The 21,117-nt window shown below is 31.5% G+C and overlaps 1 protein-coding gene across 1 annotated transcript; it reads right to left on the bottom strand.

The window, feature by feature from the left end:
* Positions 1–11,319: 11,319 nt before the first annotated feature.
* On the bottom strand, positions 11,320–12,335 carry LOC110654783 (NDR1/HIN1-like protein 13). Its single transcript, XM_021810885.2, has one exon. The coding sequence runs from the start codon at positions 12,172–12,174 to the stop codon at positions 11,407–11,409; it is 768 nt and encodes a 255-aa protein (XP_021666577.2). The 5' UTR covers positions 12,175–12,335; the 3' UTR covers positions 11,320–11,406.
* Between the last annotated feature and the right edge of the window lie 8,782 nt (positions 12,336–21,117).

The following is a 21,117-nucleotide window of genomic DNA, read 5'->3' as shown; positions in this document are numbered from 1 at the left end:
CAAGCCGGACTTTCGCTTAATAAACCAAATGCTGTCCCAGCGAGTGTCTCTCAAGCCGTGTCTACCCCGAAGGACCGGGTCCCAGCGAGTATCTCTCAAGCTGTGTCTACCCGTCATGTTCATATCCAATACCATACCAAACGCACGCCACACACACACACTGCTCCAAATTACCATAAACAACATCCATGGCACTTCAACATTTATGAATGCACTATAAAATATGCCTAGTATTTAACTACATAGATACATATTTATAAGTGATACATGAGCATGCTTGAATATATAATAATATTGAAATTATAATTAAAATTAATATTTTACTCACAGACTTAACCGAAGTCACTGCAGTGGTTGGGCGGAGGAGAAAGGCTGTTCCAGCTCACCTGACAATTTCATAGCAATTATTTAATATATTTGACTCGATACAAACTAAGAAAAAGACCAAAGATGTTCTAAGTCGTGTCGAAAATCTGACAGAGTCTCCCCTATACCTAGAACCTACCCAACTGAAAAAGGCTTCAAAATACACTTCTATATCCGCCAATCACACAATCACAACTTAATCACATCACAAGGCCCCTCCTGGGCCCACCCAAACAATCAACAACCATAATTTGAAAAATTACAATTTAGCCCCTATAACAAGCCCTTTTGCAAAAACTACCCAAACGAGCTCTAAAAATTCTAAAATTTTGCCCCGCTGTCCTTAATAATATTATAAGGCTATTGCAAGAGAAATTATAATTTTCTGATCATTCACGAATATTTTATGAATTTTATTCTAAATCGGTATTAGCCGAAAATGAGCAACTTGGAGTTCGGGTTTACCTATGCTAAATCTGAGACCTGGAACACGTCCAGAACATCTGAAAATGCTAGGATTGACTATAATATTGACCACGTTCTGAGACGAGCCACCAGGCAGTCGGATCTGGCTAAAAATGTGGTCCTGGTGCCGTGAGCTATCCTCAATCCGATTGTACCTAAATTAATTTCAAATTTTGTTAATAATTATCATAAATTTATTTTTAAATTTTGGAAAATCAAAACGTGCGAAAATCTCACCAAGCGATATGGACCGTCCGATTATCGCCTTTTACAAACGTTGTCCGATTGGAGTGGGACTGGTCCTATCTCGAAGATCTCGTCGTCCTCAGTCCATCAGTGGCCTCGGATTTCAGATCCGACGGTCGAATCGCCGAAAAAGTGGCCAAAAAGCCACTGTCGTCACTTTTTCTCTCTCCTCTTTCTCTCTCTTCGAAACTCGCTGGAAACCTCCATGGAATGAAGCACTGTAGGTCAGGATGGGAAGCCCGTGGTCCCAGGAGTCGAGCGCCACCCTCCACTGGCCGGAACGCCATCGGGAACTGCTGGAATCACTCCTGAAAGGACGCTGCTGCCGCGGGCGTTAGGGCCTCCTCTCGTCGCTGTTCGCTGTCCAGGGGGTTGCCGGTGTCGCTGCGGACCAGTGGAAGCTCGCGGGATCTCTACCGCATGTCGCCCCCCACTGGGTCGGCTGGAAGCGCAGTGAACGGAGAGGGAGGGGGAGAGAGATGGGAGGAAGAGAGAGAGAGAGACTGGAGGGAGGGGCTTGCTGCATTTTATTTTTTTTTTTTAACTTCTAATTATACTATTAGTCCCTCAACTTCTTAAAGGTTTACAATTAGGTCCAAAATTATTTTATTTATAATTTAAAATTTTTGGGTTGTTACATTCTTTCCCCCTTAAGAAAAATTCATCCTCGAATTTTCGAATAAATAAGAGATAAGGAAAAGAAGATTATTAGAACAAGTGTAATCATTACTCTTTCAGCTATGCAAAGATTTGTAAAACATTTATTTTTTAAGCTCTTTATATATTATAGATGACATTTTACTACTCTCTGATTCTATTACAGTGTCCTAACTGTCATCATCTCTTCCTAGAAATGCTCTTATCTCTTGGCTATTCATTAACCATTTTTCTGACATCTCAAGTATTCACAATACCTCTCTGTACTCGACTTAATGTCTCATAACTTCAATCAACCTTGGCGCTTATCCCTCAACTTTCTGCTTTTCAAGGACACGACTTATGTTCTTTATCCTATAATGTTCTATAAGATGTTTTCTGTAGCACCTATCATATGCATCTTATTCTAAATCTTTACTTGTCCTTTGACCTTAACGGTTAGTACCAATGCATCTTCTCACTTTCATGATACTTCAAATTTCCAATCTATTTGTGCAATTACTAAGGTACTTAGACTAACCTGTGTCCTTCTTATGTAACTAGTCAGGTAGAGTTCCCTCCAAGGGCCAAGTGTATCATTTATCAACATTGGAAAGTGAACTGGGTCTCTCCTTCTAGGTGATAGAAGTGTTTATATTCCTTGACAACTCAGTCTATGCGACTTTATCGTTTCCCACTCCTTTTCCAGAACGGAAATATCTAGACTTATTCCTAAAGCTTCTTAGTATGTGACCTACTTCTGACAAATTAGCACTTAGATCGAGGCTCCACTATTCCTTTAATCTATCATCTCATAATAACTGATTTCAAACATCTCTTAATGTGTTCCTAGCATACCTATTCCTTCTTATCCTCATCATTTTAATTAGCTCTATCGAGCTTTCTTCCTATCATTTGGATCTTATCCACTTCCTTTTCCTATTTCTGGTATTGTTGATATCTTTTCAATCTGTTGTACTTATTCCTTAATCCTAGTCATGTCTCACCCTTACACCTTTTCCTTCAAGGATGTCCATCCCATCATCAACTTTAACTTTCTTTTTTTTTTTTCTTAGTCTTATCTTGATTACTAGTTCCATTACTTCGAGAATTCTAACTTTACAATTAACTCCTACAAGCACATTCTTCACATTACGTAACACTTGTAATTAACTGTAGAAAATTCTTTTTGTATCCCCTTTCCCAACTTACCTATCAGAACATTATCATTCCCTACCAACCTTAGTAGGAAATTGCTCATCCTAAATGGATTGGAGCCCCATAAATTATAAGTTCCATATGAACTAACACGGCTATGGGAAATATGTGTCATGCCTTAATTCTGAATAAGATACTTCACGTGTTCATTCTCCTTAATATAATCACATATACTACCCATATCTTTCCAAATTTCAGCCTTAACTTTTCCCATTAGCAACAATTTCATTCGTTGTAACTCATTAGCAAATAGCACTTCCTCCAGCTTATAGTTCAAAAGGGTTGTAAGCCCTAGTAACTAGCTCAATTTAACTCCTGTCACCTCTCTGATCATTCTTTCATACTTAACATTAGGTACACCATTATCGTCATTTTTGCCTCAAAAGATTGGACATGTACTAACGCCCATCAAATTTTCAATTAATTGAGTCACTTTAACACAACCTCTCTTCTTAACATAATCTCCTAGAATCGAAATACGAGCCAATTTAAAAAGAAGGAGAAATGTTCTCCCACCATTTATGGTATACCATTGTTTGATAAACAAGGTTTAGCTCATACCCCTTAGTCTCTCTTTTTAGTTTCATTATTTCTTTGTAATTATTGTGCTTTATTAGAAGATATCAGTTGTATCTACCATTTGTTATACTGTTGTCCTACCTAACATATCATCTTAGAATTTGTTATTTCCTTTTTACTCTCTATTTATCTTCCATACTTATAATTATTTGTCAAATACTCCTTATACTTAGTTATATTCTAGAGAATAAAAGCACTCACAGATTCTTTCAGATCTACTCCAATTTCACCAACAATCACTCCTCTAATCCATGTACTTCTCAATATCTTATAATTACACCTATACCTATCCTGTCCTATTATAACCTTTATTAGCGTTCTGCTACATATTATCATACTATTACTTATTTATTTATTTATTTATTATTACTCTCTTTTTTTTTACATAATTATTCTATCGATCACACTGAAAATAGATTTCTAACTCCAATTTTTGACTCTAGGTCTCACCACTCTTAATTTTAATATCAAGCCTCTGTGACATTATCCCTCATCTTGCATATTTATATCCCTTATGTTGACTTTTATCCAACTTACTCCTACTGATCTTGCTTCTTTATCTGATAATACAATTCAAGTTATCACAGCACGCTCAACAGTTACTACCTACTTTGGTCGCACACCTCGCTTAATTTCCATTATACTGTCAACAACCAAAAGGGTTCTTATGTCATTGCCCCATTATCCTACCTTGGGGGTAGAAAACAGATAAGGTCTAACCCAAATCCTGTAAATCTAAGCTCTAGGCTCAGGCTCCTAACACTACATCAATTATGACCTGTTCTAAGTCCTGTACTTCTGGGTTCCATAACTTAACAATGTTCTTCCTAATGCCATCCTTTTCTACGCTCTCTATCCTTTTTTTTTTTTTTTTTTATCTCGTTTACCCTTCCTAAAACCACATTCACCTCCTCGGTATTTTGGCTCTATTCTTCCTAATCTTATCATAATCTGTTTTTTTCCAGTTTATTCTTTAGCCAACTCTTGTTATCTTACCCAAATTCGAACTTTCACTCTTCCATCCTTTAGCTGTATTTTCTTTTTGAACCTGATTGTTATATCAGAAACTTATACATTTCCACTATCCCTACCAAGTCATCTATATCTCAATGTTACTCAAAATTGATCCTCTAACTACCCTAGCTAGACTTTTACTAGCATTCAGGCTATCTCTCCTCCTGCATTTGTACTGCACTCCATATATATATATATATATATATATATATATATATATATATATATATATATATATATATATATATACATATTCTATGATTTATTGATGCTAACTTTTGTCCTTTTTCTTTTACTTTATTTGGAGTATACTTTAGTCTTAAGTATTAAGAAGCTAAGGATGAACTTAGGAAATAGCAGTCATACTTCTCCTGTGTGATCTCTATTCTTACCCTTTTGGACTACATACTACCCCCTACTACCTTAGGGAGGGGATCTGTAACAACTCTAATTTTTCATATCCATTTAATTAGCTGAAACTTAAAATACTAGGTATCCAAACCCGTTATTCAATTTAAAGGCTTACATACATCTTGATCTTTCATCTTATAATTCCTACATGGAACTTGTACCCTCTCCAGAACACCTGAGCTAACAACTCTCTATCTCATGCTACAATCCCATCTAGGAAACTACTCCATAAGTCATCATTATTAGTAATAACCTTCGATCCCTTCTGAAAAGATAGGACTATACCCTAACTTACTGCAACAAAGGTATTACATTTATCACCTTGCCAAAACCATGTCAAATTAATAATTCTCTTATCATATCATAGCTCTGTAAATCATCAATTCATAGTTTCGACCTTCCCTAGGTAGTAGGGTTGTACTTTACACCTTGCTGATACACACAAGGTATACTATTCTCATTAAGCTCTAAGCAAAACATCTATCGTACACAAAAACCATCCAAAATTCCATACCGAATACCAGATGGTCTCACTCTATATATGTCACATTTACTTTGCAACTAATCAGCAACCTCTGGTCTGATGGCAACTCTTAATGTAACTTGAGCTCATGCTAGGATAACCGAGTTACTGACTCTAGTTACCACCCAACTGTGACCTTTTGATATTCTAGCTCTATATCCCTAACCAGGAGTTCCCAACTCCTCTACAGATATAAAATTCTGTTCTGGCATAATTGTACCAAAACAGAGGCCATCCGCAAATACCCTCATTATGGAGCACCACAGGGATGCACGCAGCTCTACACAATAATCTCATGTTGGTACTGTAATCTACAGATTATAGAGCAGACATTGAAAACATTGTATAGTTACTACGATACGTCCTGATAGACTAGGTCTCCTAATCTCTTATCTCTCTTGAATCTACTATTATCATAAACTTACTATGACTGGGTCATCCACTGATGACTGCCAGCAGTGGTATCCTTACCCTTATTTAGTGCAATTATACTATCAAAACTCACCTTTATGTACTCGTGCCTAACACTAGATAGGCACAACACTTAGACCCATACTGATAGAAATATAATGTTTCTTGGAGAACGTATTTCCATGGCAGACCTCAACATGTCTGCTAACTCTATTTCACATTTCTATGTACTCCATGAAAATCAAGACACTAACTCAGGCACTCTTATATTTCCCGAGATATAACACAGAATCTAGAAACAAAAAATTACAGGAAAAGACGAAACAGAATCCTATACTTCGCATGTGAACTCCTAATTGGACTCTTTTTAAAGCTTTAGACATGTACTTCCCATGAATCTGGAGCCTAAGCTCTAATATCACTCTTGTCACGACTCAACCTATGGGCCGGACTGGCACTAGGACCTGGGTCGGTATAAAGCCCCCTAGGCCCGTAGTAAGCCTTATTATTCTCAAACCCATGTCCAGGCCCATGATTTAGGCCCAATATGCATATGAAATAATTTAAATTAAACTGTTATAATTTTATTTCGGGCCAGCTTAACCCAGTAATTATCAAAAACTAAAATTAGGGGAGCCCAGCTCAGCCCTATTACATCATTTACAAACTATTTAAAACTCATAAATTTTCTTTTTGTTAATACAAAAACTTAAATTCATGCAATCTCTGACAGGATTAATGCTACTACTAGTACATGCGGAGTTCTAAAATACAAATTTAGATAATAATAATACAGTTAAATAATTTTTTTCATAACTTGCGAGGAAAGGAATAGGTTATTCTGAAAAAAGTCTCCTCCTGTAGCCTGGAAAAATAGGTAAACAGGAGTGAGCGTTCGACTCAGAGAGTAAAATATTAATTTTAACCATAATCTCTATAGCTATCTAAAGCTAATGCACCCTGTGGAGTGAAATACAACATCGTTAATATTTTCATATCATAACAGTAAAAAGGCAATTTGGAGCACTCACACACCCAACACTGTCAAACAATACATATATGGGAGCTGATCCCCTATACAGCCCTCTTTATCCAACCTCTGCCAGCGAGTGTCTCTCAAGCCGGACTTTCGCTTAATAAACAGAAGGACCGGGTCCCAGCGAGTGTCTCTCAAGCCATGTCTATCCAAAAGTATCAGGTCCCAGCGAGTGTCTCTCAAGCCGTGTCTACCCGTCCTGTCCATATCCAATACCATACCACACGCACACACACTGCTCCAAATTACCACAAACAACATCCATGGCACTTCAACATTTATGAATCCACTATAAAACGTGCCTAGTGTTTAACTACATAGATACATATTTATAAGTGATGCATGGGCATACTTGAACATATAATAATATTGAAATTACAATTAAAATTAATATTTTACTCACAGACTTAACCAAAGTCACTGCGGCGGCTGGGCGGAGGAGGAAGACTATCCCGGCTCACCTAACAATTTCACAGCAATTATTTAATATATTTGACTCGATACAAACTAAGAAAAGACCAAAGATGTCTTAAGTCGTGCCGAAAATCCGGCAGAGTCTCCCCTATACCTAGGACCTACTCAACCTGAAAAAGGCTTCAAAATACAGTTCTCTATCCGCCAATCACACAACCACAATTTGATAAATTACAATTTAGCCCCTATAACTAGCCTTTTTGCAAAAACTACCCAAATGAGCTCTAAAAATTCTAAAATTTTGTCCTGGGGTCCTTAATAATATTATAAGGCTATTGCAAAAGAAATTATAATTTTCTGATCATTCACGAATATTTTGTGAATTTTATTCTAAATCGATATTAGTCGAAAATGAGCAACTTAGAGTTCAGGTTTACCTATGCCAATTCTGACACCTGGAACGTGTCCAGAACATCTAAAAAGGCTAGGATTGACTATAATATCGACCATGTTCTAAGACGAGCCGTCGGATATGGCTGATAATGCGGTCTCAGCGCCGGTGAGCTATCCTCGATCCAATTGTACCTAAATTAATTCTAAATTTTATTAATAATTATCATAAATTTATTTTTAAATTTTTAGAAATCGAAAAGTGCGAAAATCTCACAAAGCGATGTGGACCGTCCGATTATCACCTTTTTCAAATAGTGTCCGATTGGAGTGAGACCGATCCTATCTCGAAGATCTCGTCGTCCTGAGTCCATCGGTGGCCTCGGATTTCCGATCCGACGGTCGGATCGCCAGAAAAGTGGTCAGAAAGCCACTGCCGTCACTTTCTCTCTCCTCTTTCTCACTCTTCGAAACTCACCTAAAACCTCTATGGAATGGAGCACTGTTGGTCGGGATGGGAAGCCCGTGGTCCCAGGAGTCGAGCGCCACGCTCCACTGGCCCGAACCCCATCGGGAATCGCCGAAATCAAGCCTAAAAGGACGTGGCTGCCGCACACGTTACAGCCTCCTCTCGCCGCTGTTCGCTGTCCAGGGGGTTGCCGATGTCGATGGGGACCAGTGGAAGCTCGCCAGATCTCTGTCGCCCATCACCAGCCACTGGGTCGGCCGGAGACGCAATGAACGGAGAGGGAGAGGGAGAGGGAGAGGGAGAGAGACGAGAGGAAGAGAGAGAGAGACGGGATGGAGGGGCTTGCTGCGTTTTAATTTTTTTTTTTTACTTCTAATTACATTATTAGTCCCTCAACTTCTTAGAGGTTTACAATTAGGTCCAAAATTATTTTATTTATAATTTAAAATTTTTGGATTGTTACATTATATATATATATACACACACATTGATGCAAATATATTAAAAAAAGGGGAGAATTTTATTGGAATTCATGTTTTATTTCTGTTTATTTTATGAAAAATAATTTATATTTAATATATATATATTTTAAATATTTTCATTATTTAATTACAATATTAAATTAATGATATGTGTTTATGTCAGTATTTTACATTTCATTAAAATTATTAAAGTCCGAAAAATGATATTCTCTTTTGAAAAGAGAAAGTTATTTTCTTTAAAAATTATTTGATTTTTTTTTATAAAAAATATTTTTCATTATTTTTAAGTGTCTCAAACCCTAAAAAATGTGAAAATACTTTTCAAGAAAATATTTTTCACAAAACAAATAAAACCAGTTTACATTTGTTTTGTACAATATAACTTATATATGAAAATATTTTTTAAAAAAATATTTTTTATGAAAATATTTTTCATTATTTGATTGCAATGTTAATTTAATAGTATGTATTGATATTATGCATATATAAATATTTTTATATTTTAATAAGATTATCAAAGTTTTGAGAATAGAAAATGACTTAAAAAAAAAGAAAGTTATTTTCCTTAAAAATGACTTAATTTTCTCTTTGATTAGAAAAATATTTTTCATTGGTTCATTTTGTTGAATACCCCAAATATTAAAAAATATGAAAAATATTTTTCGTGAAATAAATAAAATATTAGTTTAAGTTTATATTTATAAGCAAATATTCTAATAATATATGGATTAATACTTATTAGAATTGAAACATTACAATATATGATAGTATGTGATATGTTTGTCTTCATAAATATTTACTTCTGCAATCATCCTAGTTTTTTTTTTTTTTGCAAAGGAAATTGTAATCATCTTAGTTAAACTATGTATGGAATTTGGAATGCAAAAGTATGAAATTTCAAAGGGGATTTAAATGTAATTACAAATCAGGCTTTATTTGAAAATGCAGCTGAAAGGTCAAAAATGTAATTTAAAAATATTTAATTATTTTAAAGTTTTTATTATTAAAATATATTAAATTTACTTTTAATTTAAAGAGTTATTTTTTTTTTCAACAATAATTTTAATAACTAAACAAATATTTAACCTCTTTCATCTCAATAATTAGTTTTTAAGGTATAATAATTCTTCTAAATTCATAGTTTCAAAATAAAATCTTCAAAATTCATAATAATTGAAATAAGAGCTGAGCATAATAACTTGGTATTTGAACATAATTTTTTTTTTTAAATTCATAACAATTGATATCAAAGCTCAGCATAATCTGAGATTTGAAAAAGAAATATAATGCAATTCATTAAAATATTAGTGATAATCTTGTGGAATAGATATAAGAGTCCTTGAAGAAGAAATGATTCACATGAGAAGGACCAATAAAAAATGGTCGCAAGTGAAAAACACTAAAAAGATGAAGAAGAATAAGAAGAAGGCAGCACGCATTGCAGGTAGCATATGTTGCACATGCATGGTCTTCTGCTTCCACATTTTTCCACCGACACCCTTAGAAGAAATTAGAGTTTTGTGACAGATTAATTGGGAGAGACATGACAACCACTACCCACCATGGATTTTTTTGTGTAGCTTACCCCACTACAGCTTTGAAACAAAGGAAAAGCCAGCTGGTTATTCTTATTTTGTTTTCCGATTTGTTCTTTTTTTCTAAATAATTAATAGATAAATAAATATATCGTTTTCAACTGAGTTGTGAATGATCATTTTCCAGAGGAATTGCATTTCTTGGCCTGATGCTTCCCTTCCCAAGAAAGATTTTTTTTTTTTTTTTTTTAAAAAAAGTTAATTAGATCTTTGCTAAGAAACTTCAATTTTTTTTTTCTGTACACATTACTAAGAAACTTGATTTTTGTAAGGTTTAATTAGTTTTAATTTAATAATAATTGCAGGAAATCACTTTATTTAATTATTTTTTAAAATATTTTTTAAATAATAAAAAGGATGTTAAAATCAAATAATTAGCAGAAGATTGGTGAGCTACTAATTGGAAATCCAATTTCATCAGAAACATTTTAATTTCTTATTTAACTCGACAAAGAACCATGAGAATTAATAATAAAATGCTTGTTGTTATAGCAAAAATATAAATATTATGCGAATCAGACACTAATTGTATATAATATATATAGCTATAACAATATGTAATAATGAACAATTTAATTAAATGCTAGCTAACAATTCTTGGTGGATGGTGGTGCCCCTTCTACTAAGGGCAAATTAAACCAAGTTGGTACTTACCATTAATTCATATCTTGTGTGGTCAACTATCAATGAGATAAAAAATATGGTACATCAGCTTTTATTTTAATTATTTAAATTTATTTGGTAATATTAATTATTTTAATAATTATTAATTATTATAATAACTATTTTATTAATTATTAGATATTAATTATTAATAATTAATCGTTACTAAAATGGCAAGAATAATACACTAAAATTAAAACAATTCACTAAATAAATTTTGAAAAAAGATACTAAATATTTTAAATAAATCAAAATAAACAAATTAAAATCTTTTAAATCTATATATGACAAAATAAAATTTGTGATTCCTACTACCACCAATCACCAAATTAAATTTGTTCAATTTACAAATATATCACGAACAAAAGAGGGAAAAAATTATAAACCAAAAAATAAAAGTAAAAGAATAACATATATGTAATTAATTAAAAAGAGGGAAAAAAAATCACACTTTTTATTTTCTAAATTAAACACAGATGAATCCCATCTCAAAAAGTCCATTTCCAGATTTTGATCCTCAAATCAACCTTGCACTTAGCGTTAGATACTGAAGCTGTGGTTGCCGTTTTCCCACTGGGAACAGTGACTTTGATCCCTTCACAGGATACCCTGATCCCAACTTTTGGTGTCTTTAAACCTCCCATCTTCAGTTTCACCTTAGTTTCCAACTCTATCTTCAAACCCAAGCCATTCTTGCTCTTCAAAGCCGTCTTCAATTGGCTAGAAGGGATATCGTCTAGCTGTTGACCACTGCTTGTGATGGTAGCTTTCAGCAAGGTTGTGTTCTTGGTGCCATGCACAAAAGAGGGTAACAAGCCATTGCCTATAAGAATATCCTCTTTCTCTGTAGTTACAGAGATAGTGACAGGGTTGTAGATGTAGACGAGCTTCTTGTTTGGGTTTCTTGCGGTGATGTTAAAGTTGATGTTGGTGGTGAGCTGGGAAGATGAAGTGAAGTTGAGAGAGGAGACTTTGAGGCCGGAGACAGAGAAGGTGGGCCGCTGGGGACGGTAGATAACGTAGATAATGGCACCAGCTATGGCAACCAGGACGAGGAGAATGAATATGATCAAGGTTACCCAGAGACAACAGGCACACCAGCAACTCCGGCGGCTTCGTTTGCGTTGGGGTTGAGGGCGATAGGCAGGACGGTTGGCTCCGTAGAGCTGAGCTTTGGTGGCCGGAAAAGAGGGGTTGGTGATGGTAGTGGTGCCGTTAGTGGCGGGTTTAGTAGAAGGGTAAACCCTGTCTGTCATGGTGAGAGAAGAGAAGAAGAAAGAAGAGCAACTCTGCAACTGTTCCTTGGGGGTGTTTGACAGGTGCTTTAGAGAGGAAATTAGGCCATTGGGCCTTTTGTCTTTGATGGATTGAGAGAAAGGAGACTATCAAAGATGACTGCAACTAATATAATCTCAATTTCATAGGGATTTATATAAAATTAATTAAAAATTTTATAATAAAAAGTACATCTAATATAAATTTGATCTTATAAGAAAATAAATTTAATAATTATTAAATTAAATATTTATATCAAGATTTATGTAAAATTAATTAGAGTATGTATAATGTATGTTCGAATTTAAATAAATATATTTAATTTAATAATTATTAATTTTTTAATCTAAATAATTATTAAATTTATCATAATATAAACTCAAATTTTTCATAATCACATCTTATAATAAATATATAAATTTAAATATAAATATTTAATTTAAAAATTATTAATTTAAACTTTTCGTAGTAGTGGTAAGTTTTTGTGAACTTAAGTGAATTAAATATTCTGGTAGGGTTGGCTTTGATGGTGAAATTCTTCATTTTCATAAGGCATTTGGTATGGGAATTTGTTCTCTCTTGAAAAGGGAATTAAAGATTTGAATTGGCCCAAAGAGATGACAGCTAATGCCAGAGTCTGGTTCTCTTTCCGGCGGCCTACCAAAACCCTTAAACAAGTTCCCCTTATTATTTTAGGTACGAGCCAAAAGAATAGAGATAAATCTCTAAATTTTGCTTTATATTTCACTTTATCTTTTAATTTTAATTTATTTTTAAAAAATTTTTATACTTTAATTTTCTGTATACTATATAAATATGGGAAGGATAAAATATTAAGATTTTCCAAAATGCCTTTCATTAATTTTATTACTTACGATTATATTATTTTTATTATTTAAATTAATTTAAAATTTATATAAATTAAAAATTCTTAATTAATTTTTTTATAATAATATTCATTTATAATTATAAAATTAAATATAAATATATATAACGAAAAAGCTATACAATAATTAACAGCAGATAACTGTATTACTGTACTTTGTTAGGATTAGAATGGAAATAGTAATTTTTTTATTAGATTAAAAATATATGAAATATAAAAGATGTACATATTAATGGATCCTAATTGAATGTGTTTTTTTTCCGGTACATATCTAACAAAATACATATATTATATATTTTCTTAATACTAATTCAAAAATAAATATATAATAATATTTACCTACCTTGGTATCACAGGTTAAAGCCCCAAAGGTTCTTGAATAATTTCATTAGAGTTGGAAAATGAAAAGAAAATCGATATCAAATTTGAATAAGGCCATTATTCCAGTAGAATGATTTTATGAGGAAAATAGTTTCGAGTAAATGACTCAATAGAAAGGCCTGTCTATGAAAAATCCTTGGCATAATAAACGATTATTTAAGCTCATTTTATTGAAATGGGCATAATAGTTATTATGTGGCTTGCGACATCTGTACAGAAGGAATCAACTAACACATAAACATTGTACCTACAACTACATCTCATAATTATACGACATTGCAATTATCATCGAAAGTAAAGCATAAAGAAGAAAGGTCAAACAAGATGAAACCAAGTTACAATACCAAATAAGAAGAAAAACATTCACAATAAACACAAGCATTTAATATGAAGTATAATGAAAAATCAAAACATATTAGCAAGGCATGAGAAACAAAGCTCAGATTATCAAAATCCTGAGATAAATCGAATTGTAAGAGACAAAGGCAAAAGGTGAAACTATAGTAACAATGATAATAAATACATGTTAAACTCTAGAAATTAATATTAAGTCCATATATCAATAATAATTTTTGAAAAAATATATATTTTTCTAGTTTTAAATAATTAGAAAAAACTTAACAAAAAAAACTTTATAATGCACCCAGGTTAGCATACTTACCTTATTTATCTAATATAAGATTTAAAATGTTAAGCGAAACAATTTAATATAAAAACATAATTTTCTTAAGAAAAAAAAAAATAAAGGCATCACTTATTATTAGTAATTAAAATTATTATTAAAATACATACATTTAATGACATTTAGTTAATATATTTAAGATAGTTTTTTTAATAAAAATTTAAATAATAATGTAAAAAAAATTAATAAGTTTTACTTCAATGATATTGGAATCATTTTTAGTGTTATAGAGTCTTAAGTTTGAGTCTAATTGAAGCCAATTACACCTAAAAAAAAGTCAAATAAACTATTAACATTAATTTTTATCAAGGGATACATTGTTCCAACAAATTATTTTAAGAAATATTTGTTATTATTGTGAAATAATAATAAGTCATAAAATTCATAAACAAGTTCTTTCAGCATTGAAATACGAAAGCCATAAAAATAAAATTAATCAAATAATTCATATGCCTATCACGATCCTTGAATATGTTGTGCAATGAGATCATGTATAGAAAATAATGCTAGCAAAGTTTTTCAGAATATGCTTGATTGATGAAGATGCAAAATGATTATTGTACAGTGAATCCCTAACACATGATGAATTAAACAAGTATGATTGATTATGGCTCTAACAAAAAGTAAGGCAAGTAATACGATGTATAAAAGCAGTGAGTTTGATAGAAGGTGAGAGGTATTATTCAAGACTGCTCTTAAGCCATATAAAAGACTCAAAATTATTTGATGACCTTCAAACAATAAAAGATGTCTAGTGCTCAACATTCAAAGAAAATTTGGGAGGCATGTAATTTATGCGAAAATAACAATAAGACAATATGCTAAGAAGCAAGTATTTTTATCCAGAATATCGCTATTGTACACAAATGAAGGATACACACTCCATTTCAAAAGAAAGCAATTATCAATTTGTTTGTGCTTTACAATGACAATAAACAAAATTTAAGGATAAACAGTATTAAATATTAGTGTATATTTGTGGAAAGATATTTTCTCCCATTGATAACATATATGTAACAGTAGCACTATTAAGAGGAGTATCGATGTCAACTACGAAAGTTCTTATCAAGTCAAATAAGATGAAATGAAGACAAAAAAAAAAAAAGAAACATATACGAAGAATGTCATCTACAAAGAGGTCTTATTCACGCAAAAATAATATAAGAGCAAAACTTATATTCAAATATATTAAAAATATTCAATACTTATATTAAAATAATAATAACTAATTTGATGATTTGAATACTACAGTGAACCTATATTTTGAAGCCAATTGATCTACGATAACAAATTATAAGAGAAACTAAAAAACGCTATAAAATTGAATATGACATTGTCACACCTTACCCCTCTGTAAGGTATAACATGATCCCGTAGAATACCTAATGAACTACCGAACTTCACCTACCGATAACTCATTAAGTACCCTACAAGAGATTTTAAAACAATTTTCTTATTTTTGATAAGTGGTGAGCATTTTCCAATAGGTATTTAAAACATATGATTAAAAGTAAATCAAATTAATATTTTTGGTCCATTTTGTTTTTACCAAATTTTATAAAAATTTTGATAGAGTTCCCTCTGTATTTTGAGAAATCAGTTCTTCAAATACCTGAAATAAAAGCACTTCCAATAATTTTCTAACCACTGTTTCAAATTCATATTCAATCTCAACCAATTTCTCAAATTCACAAGTTCAATAATTCATAAAATACTGTCAATCAATATAATTCATATTTCCTTAGAAACAAAACAATTTAGATACATAATTATAAGAAATTTACATTAAGAAAATCCAAACTAAAATTTATTACAACTTTATACAAACTTTATACAAGCTGCTTAAGACCGATTTTACATGTCCATACAATTACATGCAATATATACATCAAAAGAAATATTTACAGTCAGGGTATAAATTATACCCGATAACTTCTAGCAGGTAGCTTCCATGTCCTCAGCAGCTCAATCTGCTGCTCCTCTAGTCTCTATATCTGCGACAGCATACAAAGCTATTGCTGAGTGGTGAACTCAGTGGTGCACAACTAATAATTTAAAAGTTAATGCAATTTGTGCTTGACAATTCATAACAAGTAGAATTTTAAAATTTCTAACTTCTTCAAAATCCCTGACCTTCTGAAATCAACATTTTCATTCATGCAAATTATTCATTTGAACAACATTTTGATCAAATAATAACGATTAATTTACATTTCTTTTAGATTCTGAAACAGTACAAAATCTTTTGAATCACTGACAAATTATTTATTTCAATCACAATTTATCAAATCATGCATAATTTAAAGGGCGTTGCCAACAATACATACAGTCGAACCCATGACCCAAAATTCGAATAGATACCGTGTTGTACACCACGACATTTCACATTCTCCCAATAACCGAGGCTAAAAAGGAGAAACAAAGACTAGCTAGTATATATGAGTACTCATTCACATTATTCCCCAACTGGCAAGCCAAAGAGGAAGAAACTCGCCCCATCAAGTGGAGGAATTATCTCACTAGACAAGCTAATGAGAATTCACAACATATTTTGTCATGTCAACTGTGGTTTCAAATCATATTCAAAACAATTTTTATTTACAAAGTGTTTACAAATCATCAGCATATTTAATCATCATAAATTCATGTTCAAGGTTGGCAACACATCAAACTTAATATTTACAATCATCAAAGCAATGCAATAAATCCTTAAATGCATAAGAAAATTTATATTCAAATTATACAATTTCATTCAATAAGTTAAAATTCTCAACACAACAAAAATTATGAATCATATAATAATTTATTTCAAATCAATTTGGAATTGAAAAACAAGAAAAGAGTTAGTTGTGCACAAATCTCAAATGAGTCGCCTGTTGGCCTTGACTCGACTCCTCGGGTTCTGTCCCGGTATTCTTTTCCACTGAAACACATAATTTTATAGTGTTTCAGTATCATAATTTAATATAAATCCAAAAATAAATTTAACTTCACTTTTACTTAGCTCTAACGTGCTAAATTTGACGTTCTTGAAATTTTGTATTTCGACTTACTATTCACTGCACTATTCAAGTCAAATTGTTGACTTTTTAAGGCTTAATAGGTATGAGAACTCCAACCTCACCCACATACCACATTTTGGCCATTAAACTTGTTGGTTTTGGTCATTTTCTCAAAGCTTAAATTATTTTGGCAAAATTGCAAATTTTCGGTTTTGGTGCTTCGAAGTTGCACTGTTCCATTGGTCAATCTACTGTTGGAATTTGACAAAACTTCCTTCATAGAAAATGTTCTTTATTGTCTTAAGTGTATTCTCATTTTTGGATCACCTTAATCGGAGTTTTGTAGCTCAAGTTAAGCCAAAATATAATTACTGTTCACGTGCACTGTTCATGCTGAGATTTTGGTTCTTGCAGATTTTTGGTCTAATTTTGTTTAGTAATTTGATCAAGCTAAGTTCATAATTTGGTCTAACTTTCTTCATATGAAATGTTCTACTATGTCTTAGGTTTCCATCGATTCAAGAATCACCTAAATCCGAGTTTCCTAGAGAGAGTTATAGCCCTTCAAACATTACTGCTCAAATGGAATTCTGCAGAATCGCAGGTACAGTAACTCAACTTTGCTCAATAATTTGAATAGGTTAATGGCATAATTTGGGTTGGTATTCTTCATGAAAGTTTTAGATCTATATCATATCTAATTTCTGGTAAAATTTCAGGTCATTTTGACCTTCCTAACTCGAGTTATGACCAAATGAATATTCTTGTTCATTTGGTCGATTTAATGCGATGGCAGCCTGCTCTCATTTCACTTTGGTCAATTGTTTCACTAAGTTTTGGTCATTTTTTGGGCATGGTTCCTTAATGAAAATTGTGCCCTTTTATGTCTATTTTCATCCCCAATTGGTGGCATATCAATTGGGTTTGTAAAATTTTCGTTTTGGTCCTTCAAAGTGGGTTTGGTCATGCTGCATTTGACCTACGAATTTGGTTTTCATTCCAACAATTCCCACACATCTCTTTTGGTCATTATTGACGATTTTTCATTTCACAATAGGTCAAACATGTCATTTACTCATTTCTTACATTTTTTGTTCACAAACCCTATGTCCCAAAACCCTAACTCACTAAGTTGTTTCATTTAACCAATTCAATGCCTATATACATGCTTCTTTAACTCTATCAAGCTCATATACACCTTTAAGTCCATCAAATTCATGCACACACATCAAAACCCTAGCTAGATGAGTTTTGCTTTAATCCTCCAACAATTAATTTCTTTTCATTTTAAGTTTATTTACAAGCTCAATAAGTTAGAAATGTAAGAATCAAACTCAAATTATCAAATTTGATTACTAACCTTTTATGTAGAATTTCCAAGTCTTTATTTCTTCAATTTTTCCTTTTCTTTCTTGCTCCAATCTTCTTTTCAAGACTCAAAGACAAGGTTTAACATGAGGAACTAGGAAAATTTATGGTGTAATTTATGGTTTTAAAAGCTTAAATATAAGCTTTAATGGTGGAAAAATAAAAAGAAAGGGAGAGGAGAGTTTGGAAGAGAGAGAAACGTATGGAAGATGAGTGTTTTCTATTTTTTTTTCTTTTCTTTTTCTTTTATATCTTTAGTCTTATGGAAGACCACAAAAGCTAATTTAATAAATAATTTAATTAATTTATTTATGGCATCATGCATGAGGTCATGCATGATGTCATCACCCTTGACTTTTCCATCTTCTTTTTTTTTATTTTTATTTTTCTATCAATTCTTTAATTTAATTCTCGATTTCGAAATTTTCTTTTCTCCGTTTTTATTTGACAGTTAGGTCAGGAGTCAGCTCTCGAGGTCAATTGACCAAATTGCCCCTTGCCGGTTCATCCCGGTTTGTAAATAATCCAATATTTCTTTCGGCTCTCTGACCTAATTATTTGACCGCTTATGATTCTTTTCATGATTTTCTCTTTTCCACTGTGTTCATAAGGGTCCTAAGGACCGCAGCGTCACTTTACGGTTGAAATTTGAGTTTAAAAAGCGACTTGTGATCATTCGGGAGGTCACTCATCGCTGTAACTCTTGGCTCGTTTAACCTCTTATGTTCTGTTTTTCTTATTTATAGTTAACTAATTAAATATTACTAATTATTTGTGTTTTTGGCTTCTCTAGTTGTTTTAAGTATGGTTCTAATCCCCTTAATTGTCCGAACCGACACCGGTCACCGGAACAGTGAAATATACTAGGCTATACAAATAGGGGTGTTACATACATTATGTTATTTTATATTGTTACTTATATTACATCAATTGTTCCTTCAAAATTTTAATAATGCAAAAACTCTCTCTCTCTCTCTCTCTCTCTCTCTCTCTCTCTCTCTCTCTCTCTCTATATATATATATATATATATATATATGGTATTTTTAATGAGTACAAATAACGTGTAAAAAATTAGTGTTTTATAAAAATCTCTCAAACAAGTTATAACAGATTTTTAAGTTAAAAAATAATAGAATTGCTTTCTACTTCTTTTTCTCTCACACTAAAACATTATAGCTATTTCAACCATCATTTGAACTTTCATCTCTTAATTTTAATTTATTCTTAAAAAATTCTTATACTTTAGTTTATCTTATAAAAATCCCTCTAATAAGTTAAAACTGATTTTCAGATTAAAATTTTTTTACCTTCTTTCCTCTCACACTAAAAAATATTAACAATTTTAACCACCATCTTAACTTAAGAAAAAAAAAAAAAAATACATATGCCTTTACAACGATCTATTTCTTAAAAAGAAGAAGTTTACCCTTCATCGAAAATTATTAAAATTGTATTTATAAATATTACACTATAGTTTAGAGGGATTTTAAAATCTAAAAACTAACTATCACAAGTTAAAAAGAATTTTTTATAAATAAAAGTAAAAATAAAATTAAAATTTTAAAATTTTTTAAATAATAAATTGAAATTAAAAGGATATAAGTGAAATATAAGACAAATTTAGAAATGAACAATAAAAATAGCCTTATGACAGATGAAAAATGAAGATGTATGTGTGTTTCTGCTATAAAAATATTATATTCATTAGATAAAAATACTGATATTATATGTTTATAAAATATTCATCTAATCAGATTCTGAATATCTCATGCTATCATCAAAAGTTGGACTTACGATGAATGGAAAATTACTGATAAGCTACACAGTGAAAAAGTAACTACTTCATTTTCTCGTCGTAAAGATGAATGATTTTAAAATAAATAAATAAAAAAAACTTAAATTAAAATTTTATTGGAGACTGTAATTGGCATACAAAATCTTTTAGTTAGATAAACAATCATACACATATAATGTATTCATAATTTAAACGATATATATGGAAGAGAAATAAGGATAAAAGTTTATTCCTCTTTACCATCAACCCAATGAGTTAAAAAAAGGTTGGAAAGAAAATGAAAGAAAGCGATGAAAAAAAGAAAAAGAAAGAGTTGAAAGAAAAAATAAAAGAAAGGCAAGAAACATGGGCCTGCAGGCATTTTAGTTCCTGTTTCGTATTTAAGGCTTGAGTAAGAAAAGTGTTTTTTCAGGAAAAATATTATTTTAAATGATGTTGAAATAAGTAATTTAAAAAAAATGTGTTTTATTATTTTAAAATTTTTATAATTAAAATATATTAAATTTAATTTTAAATTAATTTTTAATATCTTTTAATTAATATATTTAAAATATATATATATATATATATATATATTTTTAATAACAGTTTCAATAATGATGTTAAATAAGTTCTAATTTAATGTATTTCTCCTATAAAACAAAAGGGAAATATTTTTTTTTTCAATTAAAAAAATTATTATATATATATAAAGAGAGAGAGAGAGAGAGCTTTTATGAGAATTTATATTAATTAAGTGGAAGAATGATATTTTTCATTTCCATTTGTGGTATTGTGGAAGGTTACAACAATGTAAAATATGATTGAAG

Source organism: Hevea brasiliensis, chromosome 6 (genome assembly GCF_030052815.1).
Source record: "Hevea brasiliensis isolate MT/VB/25A 57/8 chromosome 6, ASM3005281v1, whole genome shotgun sequence".
Taxonomy (NCBI): domain Eukaryota; kingdom Viridiplantae; phylum Streptophyta; class Magnoliopsida; order Malpighiales; family Euphorbiaceae; genus Hevea; species Hevea brasiliensis.
Note: the sequence above shows the minus strand (reverse complement) of the source record. Positions and strands in the feature narration are given on the sequence as shown.